The 11,273-nt window shown below is 31.7% G+C and overlaps 1 protein-coding gene across 1 annotated transcript; it reads left to right on the top strand.

Annotated features, from left to right (window-relative positions):
- The first annotated feature begins 1,997 nt into the window (after positions 1 to 1,997).
- Positions 1,998 to 10,839, top strand: LOC145061617 (pollen-specific protein SF21-like). The gene is made up of 11 exons (XM_079009149.1): positions 1,998 to 2,179; positions 4,995 to 5,094; positions 5,190 to 5,287; positions 5,493 to 5,581; positions 8,151 to 8,211; positions 8,312 to 8,398; positions 8,509 to 8,586; positions 8,683 to 8,745; positions 9,602 to 9,657; positions 9,754 to 9,889; positions 10,392 to 10,839. The coding sequence occupies exons 1-11, from the start codon at positions 2,120 to 2,122 to the stop codon at positions 10,629 to 10,631; spliced, it is 1,068 nt and encodes a 355-aa protein (XP_078865275.1). The 5' UTR covers positions 1,998 to 2,119; the 3' UTR covers positions 10,632 to 10,839.
- Positions 10,840 to 11,273: the final 434 nt, after the last annotated feature.

Below are 11,273 nucleotides of genomic sequence, written 5' to 3'. Positions count from 1 at the left end.
TATCATGATAGGTTGCTAGATCTTGAGTTTTGTCCCATAAACTTCTTGTTCTTGTTTGGGATGGTGAGATCTCATAAAGTTTGCAACTTTATGAATCTTTGGGACATTTGGTGTAATTTGTGTCGTGGATCTGGAGTTTGGTTGGGATTTCAATCCATACATGTGATTTAGTTCATAAACCCTCATTTTGACCTAATATGGGTTCAAGACATGCATTGGACATGCATGTCCATTTAACACCAACTTTTAGGTAAGTTTTGGTGCTAGAATCACTTCTGGAAAGGATGGATTTTGGACCTTATGGAATTAGTGCTTATTGTTTAAGTTCTTGCATTATTAAGCCTTTTGGTACTTAGTGATTTGGGTTTGGGACCTTTGAATGGTCCTAATGGATAAAGTTTTAAACTTTATCCTTCAAGATCACATTTTAGACCAGATCTGAGCTTTGGGGCTCTTGGAATCGAAGAAAAGAACTTAATGCATTCAGATGTTAGAACCTTGACAACCACGACGTGGTCCTAGGTCACCACGACATGGCGGATGGGATTTTCCCGACTGTTTAGTGGTATGCGGACCACGACTTGGCCAAGGAAGACCATGTCATGTTGGTTGGTTGGAGTCAACATTGACCGTTGATTTTGACCATTGAGCTTGAGGGTTGACTTTTGACTTGTGGACTTTTGTCCAACTGGTAATAGGTGGATTAAGGTTTTGCCTTATGTGATTATCTAGGTGGCGTCTAGAACATGTTGTGGGATTTTAAGGGCATGTTTACTTTCGAGCTGCTTTGCAAGGTGAGTTTGCTCATTATACTATAGGACACTAGGGATTGTATCTGCTTGTAGTCTTTGTGACTCCTGCTATATGTGTTGTATGCTTGTGTGCCTGTTTTCTCTCTCTCTCTCTCTCTCTGTATATATATATATATATATATATATATATATATATATATATATATGTGTGTGTGTGTGTGTGTGTGGGGGGGGGACTAGACTCGGTATAGCCTTGTGCTGACATATGGGTTGAAATAGACCATGTGGTGAAATAGACTTGATACAACCTTGGGCTGACATATGAGTTGAAATTGACTGAGGGGTGAAATAGACCCGGTACAACCTTGAGCTGATGTATATGTATGGTATGCAACATTTTGGAGAACTCGCTAAGCTTTGTGCTTACGCTTTTCACTTTATGTTTCAGGTACTTCCGGTTCGAAAGGGAAGCGCTCGGGATGATCGCACTACACACACCATGATCTTCTGCTTTATTGACTCTAATGTACTTTTGGAATACGTTATGGTTATGTCAAACATGTTTGGTTGTTGGGTTATTTGATATAAAAACAAAAATTTTTGGTTCTAAATTTTGGGACGTTACATGGACGATTGATAGGGATTGATGATATGAAAGGGAATACATAAAAATACCATGGCATGGGTGTTTTTCTTACTTATACGGATTACATAAATGGTATATAAAACAATATAAAAGGGCAAATTGATGATCATTCTACATACATATGACGGTGTATTTTTAAAGACATTTGTCACAGAGACCAACCATATAAGAAATTAAAACTATATAAATCACCTCTACTAAAAATAAATTCCAATGAGAACTATTTGTGGTATTTGTTGCTTACCATAGGGACCGTTATATAATTTTGTGTAGAAACTTTGTTTATGCAAAATATTTAGTATTTTTTTTAAAGAAATTTGGTTCATGAGAGTATCTTGCTTTCAAGTCATCAATCGTCGCCGACCAAGCTCTGGGTAACTCCGATCACCCTTTAGTAGTTCCCGTCTGTAGATTTAATTACTTTAACAGCAGGCATGCATTTCATTTATTTTCCACAAAATTATTTATATCTTGATTTGCAGTTAGATCACATATATGTATAGAGAGAGCAACCACAAATTCATTTAGAGAAAAAAAGGGATCGAGAGGAAGACCCGCTTTGTTGTATATATATAAGCCACAAATGCTTGCTTCTTATAAGCTGATCGATAATTTTAGAGAGAGAAAATAATACCCAACATAAGGACGAAGGTAGAGAGAGAGATCGAGAGAGGGAGAGGAAGGGCTTCTTGAGTTCCGTCGGACACAGAAGCCGTCGGCCATGGCCTATTCCCGTCCTTCCCTCTCCGTGGAAACGCCAACTATCCATCTTGACGGGAAGGTTTGTTTTATTCATTTTCTATTTAATTTATGGAGTTCTAAATTCAAAGTTTGTGTGATATGATCAATTTATTGAATATCTTTTTTTGAATATGAACTCACATATTACACAATTTCCTAATCGCATTTTGTCAAATACCTATTGGATACCTTTTTGAATATGAACTCACATATTACACAATTTCCCAATCCCATTTTGTCAAATACCTATCTGGATACGTGTTTTGAAGACTTATCATTGAGACTTGAATGATCATAATTAGATAATCGGTTGATAGGTTTTATATACCGTTTTCATACTTTTCCTTAATTATCTTTATCCCGCAAACAACCTCACAATATACGTGTGCCAATTGGTTTCGCCCTCCCATGGACTCATCAGGGATGCTCCTGACAAGTTGTCTTCTGTACAACCGATTGTTTAAACCATCTAGAAGCTTCCACATAGTACTTGCTGACAAAATCCTGCTTTCACACTCCTTCTCGAGTACACTTGCAGATAGACTACTCCCATCGCACCATTTCTTCTTTGAGGTCTGCCTTAACTAAGATTTGATACCACTTGTCACGGGGTGAAAATTTGACCCATGCAACAATCGTCAAGGTTCAACTAACCTGTTTTCCAGTCCCGTTGTGGACATATGTGAAATTAAAGAGTAGTTTAAGAGTAGATTAGATTTGCTGTTAAAAAAATTAGAACACACTAGTTATTAGAGAAATATATATAATTCTATTCTAGTAATTATCTAGTTATAGCGATAGCATTAGATTAGGACTTTATTTTCCTTATATTTATCTTACCCTCTTTATATATAGGGATGTTGAGAATTCAATTAGGCATGAGAAATTATTAATCCTTTCGTTGTATTAGAGCATCCGTCAACCTACAGCTTCGAATGCGGGGGACTATTAGATAATTATATATAATTCGATTTTTGTAATTATGTAGTTATAATGGTAGCACTCTATTAGGAATATATTTTCCTCATATTTATCCTACCCTCTTGTATATATACGGATGTTGAGAATTCTATAAGGCATGGAAAATTACTAATCCTTTCACTAGTGCTTATATGGCCCCATTTGAGCGATCAAGTAGGCTAACCAAATGACACTTCTTCATTACTCGATCAACACGATAATGGAAAATCTAGGCCGTTGCACTGTGCTCTTAATCATATCTATCACGAACAACAAAAACCAATCTCTTTTATCTGCTCCTCATTTTCATATTCCTCCTCCAAATTCTACCTTCCTTTGTCGTAAATTTTGTCATCAACTCCTTGAAATCTACCTCCATATCACTCTTGTTAATGCTGCCATCCAATCCAACAGCCTTATTAACTCCACTTGTGTTCATCAAACAAGAATTTTGAGATATTAATTATAATCTTTCCCTTGTTTTCTAGATGAAATGTATGTGTCCCCTTGAATCTTTATGATGTTTTGAAAGATGGCAGTGGGCTTCAGTGCTGGGTACTGAGGCATTGACTCAAAGTCACTAAACCGACCAAAATATAATTCTTTGATTGGAAAAAAATAGTATTACTAGTTAAACCATAAAACAACTCAAAATTTATTTATTTATTTATTTGTAATTTTCCCTAGAAAAGTGAATAATTTTGGTAATCTGTACCCAAAACGGATTGACTTGGATATCAATTCGATTTAATCTACTTTTTTGAGCCCTATCGAAATAAAAATGGTAATTTGTACCACTAAACCAACAACCATGGTATCTGAAGTTCTAAATCCTATGTATGTGTTGGTATATATGGATAGAGCACAAATTGAGTTTCCTTATCATATATACATCTGATAACATCTTTGAGCTATTTGAACTCTCGAAATCAAACTTGCATTATCGAGCAGAGATCTTATAGTTCTTATCGAGCTTCAGAGTGCGTCAAGAAGATATTTCAATCTATTAAAAAGAGTTTGGGATTAATCTTACACAATCGAGAGTGTTCACACCATGAAAATGCAACATACTTTGGGTCAAGGTTTATCTTGGAATCATACTCTGAAAACCAAGGTTCTAAATAACGTAAGGCGTGACTTGGCGGCAATGTTAAGCCTCAAGTTTTTCCGAGCCTTGGCAAGCCACGACGTTTGTAAGGCGTGACTTAAGGCGACAATTTTGTATATAATTCATATTTTTATATGTATTTTCAACTATTATTTATTTTTATACACATATATAACTTAAGGCGGCGTTTTGGTAAAGCTTGGCGACACATACAAACCTTGGAGCCTTGGCGTACCATGACGAGCTTTTTAGAACCTTGCTGAAAACATACATATAAGAGGCAGAAAAATGCCTGTTTTGGGGATACAAAAACTACTGGATCTCCAAAACAGGCAATCTTCAAATCATGACCCCTTATATCTAAGTAAGTCTTACAGTAAGGTCCCAAAAATGAAACCTGACTTCGCATTAGTTACATTTCCATGTCATTTTCCCTTTATTATAACCCATTTTGTGTTTTTGGAACAGTTTGTTGGACATTTCAGTTTTATATGCAAAAATACTAGGTATCTGTTGTATTTCCATTTATTCGGATCTTGTTTTCATGTTGTTTCTTTCCTTCATTCTTATAATCTTTCAAGTATTTGGGATACTGGAGTTGATGTGTTGAAGTAAAATGTTACAATTTTATAGGAGGCAGCACCGCAGCAGCATATAAGTTGTTTCCATTAATGAAATAGATAACATGGAAATAGTAGAATCTTATATTGTATATAATGATCGACAATAAAGTTAGACCAAATTATTATTATGTCAAAAATTTTATTGTGGTGGAATCTTAATGCAGGAACATATCATTCAGACTGGCTGCGGTTCTGTGTCTGTTACCGTGTATGGAGATCAAGAAAAGCCACCATTGATTACCTATCCTGATTTAGCTCTAAATCGTAACCAACACTAAATCTTCTCATTTTTTTCTTGTCTTTTGTTGCTTTATTTACTTTTGATTGATCTTTATTATTATTATTATTTTTTTGTGTAGACTCGTCATGTTTCCAAGCACTATTATTCTGTCAACATTCAGCTTCGTTGCTACTCCAAAATTTCTGCATATATCACATTACTCCACCTGGTCATGAGGTTTGTTTCTCAATTTTTTGTAATGTCCGGGTAATGGTGTTTAAAAAGTATTTGAGAAAATATGGCACATGATGGAAAAAGTAAAGGACAAATTTGTAAAAGCTTACCACTTATTGTTGCATTTTCATAACTTCCTCTATTAATTCGTTCTTTATGTATTTACATATTGTTAACATAAATGGGGTTTGTACAAGAGTTGTTGCAGTTAGGAGCTGTAACGATTTGTATGGATGATCCGGTGCCTTCTGTTCAGGATCTTAGTGATCAAATTCTTGTGGTCCTCAATCATTTTAGGTAATCACAATGTTAAATCTTGGTGCTTGTATTTTATCAAAACACGTTAGAGCAACTCATTTAGAGGTTTCTCAAAGGTTATTAATATTAAAATTAACTATTAAAGTGTTTTTAATCCTTGGGAGCTTGTTTTTGTTTTGGTAATATCCGTTAACCATTTATTATTTACTATTTTCTTTTTTCTTTTTTCCGTTCACCCGTCATTCAATAATATTATATATTCCTCTAATTATATTCAAACTTCAAATCTCTATTATTTTTCGAATATTAAATTATGGCCAAATTCCATAAAAACCATTGTTCTTTGAAAATTTTCCAGACTAACCACGGGAAGTATTATTTTGATGTAACTATTAAAACTTTGACTTTCTCTTCTTAAAAACCACTATATAAAACTTTGAATTTTATAAATACAACTGTAGTTTGGAACTTGTTCCCTTTAACCACCCGAATATACATATATTTTTATTAAAGAGTTAACCATCAAAGCTTTGAAACATATAAAAGGCAAACCACAAAAATATTTGTGCTATGGTTTTTTTGCAATCATTACCAAGCAACCCTTATAGTGGTTTTTATGGAAAAAAACAATCTGTCAGTGGTTAAATCTGAACTTATTTTATTAAATATTCTTTAATATTTGGTTTTAATATCCAATATCCAATATTAAATTTGTAATGATTATATAATATTTATATTGGTTTTTTATTTTATGACTATATATATAATAATTTTGTAATCTTTTATATTTTCAGAAGAAAAGCCCGATTAAATTCTTCCAGTATTGTAAAAAACTGCAAAAAAAGTCCTTATATATTGGTTTAATCATCGATTTAGTCCTTATATCTTTTTTCATTCAATTAAGTTCCAAAATCAGGTAATCATATTCAATTTAACATTTTTAAGTGGTCAACAGGTCATCCAACTTTCAAAAATTACACTTTTGACCTATATTTCAAATTTTATTACAAATTTGTTCCAAAATTCACACTTTTGGCAAAGATTTTAAATTTTATTACAAATTTGGTCTAAAATTGACTCATTTGGCCTAGATTCTAGAATTTTGTTATGAATTCATCATAACTTTAGGTTTTTACAACATTTTTTCTCAAAAAAAATAAAATAAATGAACATGTTTTTTCTTTAAAAAAAATCATATTTATACAAAAAAAGAACACATTTTCACATAAATAATCTTATATTTTCTATATAAAACTTTTTTGTATATGAAATACATGTTTATAAAAATAGGTATTTATTAAGCACATAAATATATACAAATCCATTTTTATAAAAAAAATTGTATACAAACGCATATTTTACAAAAAAAAATCTATACAAACACCTATTTTGTTATAAATACATTTGTATACAAACACATATTTATAAAAAAAATGTATACCAACAACTATTTCATAGTAAATGTGTATGTGTTGGGTGTATACATATACACTAGCCTTTTATCTGCGTCAAGGGATGGATGCAAATAGTTTCTTTCAGTATTATCTCTATTCGGTAACAAGTATGATTGGACACCCAACTTTGACACGAAGGTAATGAAAAGGTAAACTCCTAACAGTGAAATCTAATTTGTTTTGGAAGATAGTAACTTATAACTTGGAAATTAACCCATTTTGATAGATTATTTTGGGTTTAAAACAAAAGCATGTATATATATATATATATATATATATATATATATATATATATATATATATATATATATATATATAAACGTGTTTGAATATATTTTTATAAAATACGCGTTTGTATAAAGTTTATATATAAACGTGTTTGAATATAAATGCGTTTATTATAAAATAGGTGTTTATAAAAAAATATAAATATGTTTTTGCAAAAGAAATGTATACAAACACTTATTTTGGTGCGTATAAATATGTTTTTTACAAACTATATTTATAATAAAATAGATGTTTGTATACATTCTTTTTTGTAAAATACGTGTTTGTATATTTTTTTTATAATAATGGATTTGTATATATTTATTTACTTAATAAATACCTATTTTTATAAATAGGTATTTCGTATACAAATTGTTTTTAATTTTTTTTTTATATAGAAAACATAAGATTTTTTATGTGAAATTGTTTTTTTTTATTTTTATTTTTATTTTTTTGGTATAAATATGCTTTTATAAAGAAAAATCATATTCAAAATTTTTTTTTGAGAAAAAAAACTTGTAAAAAAAAATTAAAGTTAGGATGGATTCATAAAAAAAATTGAAATTTGGACCAAAAGGGTAAATTTTGGATCAAATTTGTAATAAAATTTAAAATCTAGGCCAAAAGTGTAAATTTTGGACCAAATTTGTAATAGAATTTGAAATCTGGGCCAAAAGTGTAATTTTTAAAAATTAGATGACCTGTTGACCCGGTAAAAAGGTTAAATTGAATACGATTACCGTTTTTTGGGACTTTATTGAATAAAAAAAAAGATATAAGGACTAAATCGATTATTAGGCAAATATGTAAGAATTTTTTTTGCAGTTTTCCCGTATACCTATGTAACTAATAAACTTTCATGATGTTAAGTATTTTGAGTTTCCCAGGCTCGGTTCAGTGATGTGTATGGGAGCAATGGCGGGTGCGTACATACTTACACAATTTGCGGTATGATTTCTTGTTAAGTTATTGATACTTACAAAACTGATTTTTAATTTGTTTTCCATGTCTGAGGATTTTATTTTATTTATTATTATTTTTTTTGCAGATAAAGTATAGTGAAAGAGTTACCGGTTTGATACTTATATCCCCTATATGCCGAGCACCCTCTTGGAATGAATGGTTTTACAATAAGGTTAGTTTTTTTTACAACCCATAATGACTTCTGACCATGGTTGTAAGTATAGACTGATGGATCATGTTTCATCAATCAACAACTATGTTTAAAAATTCTTTTATTTGTAGTTCATGTCAAATTTGCTCTATTATCACGGTATAAGTGATTTGTTGAAGGAGTTATTGATTCACAGATACTTCAGTAAGGTATACTCAGACTTCTTTCCTTACGATAATTTTACTCAAATATCTTTCTTTTTCTTATATGATCTCGATCACGAGATACTTTTTGAATAAAATCAGGAAGTTTGCGGTAATATTAATCTAGAAGTCCCAGAATCAGATATAGTTCGATCATGCAGAAAGGTTAGTTTTCTGACGTCGCTTTGATTCTAAAGGTTAATTATGGTTTTTTATTGGTAAATTTGAAGATTCAGGTAAAAAACACCACTCTCAACTTCACGATTGATATAAGATCTTCGAATTTTTGAGTAAAAATGAGAATCCTGCGAGAATTGCATTGTTTGACTTTGTATAAATGCAAAGAAATAGCAAACCACTTTCAGTTATTTTTTTTTTATTATAACATCTTATTTTCATTTCATTTTATTATAGCATTGCACTTCATTTTTGTTTCTTATTACAACATTTTACATTGAAAAATCTATCGAATCACAGCATTGTATTTTTCTAATATACTAAACTGTAGCAGTGACAACTGCTTTGTATTTGGATGACATGGCTATAATTGGGAAATCATTCTTGAAAGTACAACGTAGAACAGAAAGAAATGAAAGTAAGATGCTATAATAAACAAATAAATAAAAGTATGTTGCTACTTCTTGTAATTACTCGTTTATATAGTAGTAAAATACCTTAGCTGCCTCCGATAAGTATCATTGATAAAGTAGTAAATAAGCTTATGGTTGAATGGTAATTTACAATTTTTTTTTGAAATGCTTCAATTCTCATGGGACGAAGAAAGTAGACATTGTGCTATTTGTTCTATCGATTTTGTGGTTCCCATCTTCACCACTTCAATTAGACGGACAATCATATATTTATTCTTTGTGTGATCATATAAATTAGATTCTTCATTTTCGACCCATTTACCTAAACACAAGTGGATTTGAAACATCCTAAATTGTTTTATCTTTATAATATGGTTCTATAATCATATTTAATACACTAACCGGACTCCATATATTTTTTTTCCCTACAGTCATTGAATGAGAGAGATAGCATTAACGTATGGCGGTTTCTTCAAGCAATCAGCAGGTAGTAGATACATAATGAGTCACTAATCTTTATCACACTTTACAAAAGTATTTGTTCTTCAAATTTTAAGATGCTAACTTTATTTAAATTTGGTAGGAGACGAGACATCACCGAAAATTTAAAGAGTCTTGAATGCCGAACGATCATCTTTGTTGGCGACAGCTCTCCGTTCCATAATGAAGCTCTTCACATGAATGCAAACTTGGGTAAAACATGTTCTTCTTTTGTTGAGGTACGATTCTTTCGAAAATAAATGTAAATATTCATAATTATGCAAATAGTTATTTATGGATAATAAAAAAGATAGGCGAAAGTTCATAAATTAAGCCTCGGGGTTCAAGGTGAACACATTTTGATTTACCTTCCCATGTTGGCTGTGGGACTGGTTGATGGGGGATGATAAAAGGGTGGTAATTTGGTAAAATATGAATTCATACCGAATGATTTTGGTTGGAACCGATCATTTTCCATCCGTTTCGCGAAGGAACAATGGATTCCTCTATATAAGAGAATTGATCTTTCATAAGAGGAGGATGAGGACATTTATTTCTTTTGCATAGACAAGATACCGATGACGAATCCTCTTCCTCCTTATTCAACCTTTTTGGGAAATGCAAGTTGTTTAAAAGTACATCACTCTGACTTAGTCCAATGTTCACCAAACTCAGTACAACCTATATTATGTGTGCTGCCCTTTTGTGTGTAACAAATTAGACCCGTAAATTGTGATGAAGGTACATGCTTGTGGATCAATGGTGAATGAAGAACAGCCTCATGCAATGCTGATCCCGTTGGACTCTTTTCTGATGGGATATAAATGGTACAAACCATACCGGTTCATGGGCATCCCGAGGAGCCCTATTGGTCCGCGCTGCATTGCTCCCGAGCTTCTTTACCCTGAAAATATGGGAGTGAAGCTTAAACCAATAAAAACACGTGTATCTCCTCTCCGTCCTCGTACCCAAAAAAGTTGACACTTCCTTCCTTTCTTTCGTCCAACATAAAATAAATGAGAAAAAAACAACATATACGGCCGCTGTATACATTATGGGTATTTTTATATATATGGAAGGGTAGGGAATTACATGTATAGATACAGAGTAGAGGATATTTCATTTATAGATTTTATGAATCTTAAACTCTGTATTTTGTGAAGATGAAAATAAAATCATGCCTTCCTAATTGCAATTGTTACAAGATGTTGTAATGCTGATTTGTGTGTCACGCATTTTCTATTTCTTTTTGGTCCAGGACAACATAAAACTAACTGTTACCAAAAGACAGGCAAAATACACACTTAAATGGAATCAATCTTTGGACTTTGGCTAAGGAAAATATACTTGATAACACATAATTATAAGTACATATTAAAAAAATCTATATTCTTTGTGGATACCCTGAGGCCGGAACTTGTATTATAGGTTGATTGCATATAGTAAATAATAATGAAAAAAACTATTATAGGTAAAAAGCATAAGTACATTGTTGTTATAGGTAAAATATAAAGTATATTGCCATTTCAATAACGAGAGTAAACAGTTGCTGTTTTTTCGCAGTTTACCCTATTTTCTAAAGCATAAAACCCCAATATTTTTTAAACCTAGATAAATAATTAT

This window comes from Lactuca serriola, chromosome 7 (genome assembly GCF_051521515.1).
Source record: "Lactuca serriola cultivar US96UC23 chromosome 7, Lser_US96UC23_V15, whole genome shotgun sequence".
NCBI lineage: Eukaryota > Viridiplantae > Streptophyta > Magnoliopsida > Asterales > Asteraceae > Lactuca > Lactuca serriola.
This window is presented reverse-complemented; position numbering and strand designations above follow the sequence as displayed.

Bases quoted from the DNA above. Each gene is read 5' to 3' on its own strand.
- LOC145061617 (XM_079009149.1), top strand. From the start codon at position 2,120: ATGGCCTATTCCCGTCCTTCCCTCTCCGTGGAAACGCCAACTATCCAT. The intron at 5,095-5,189 runs GTAACCAACACT...TTTTTTGTGTAG, and splicing joins TCCTGATTTAGCTCTAAATC to ACTCGTCATGTTTCCAAGCA. The intron at 5,288-5,492 runs GTTTGTTTCTCA...GAGTTGTTGCAG, and splicing joins TTACTCCACCTGGTCATGAG to TTAGGAGCTGTAACGATTTG.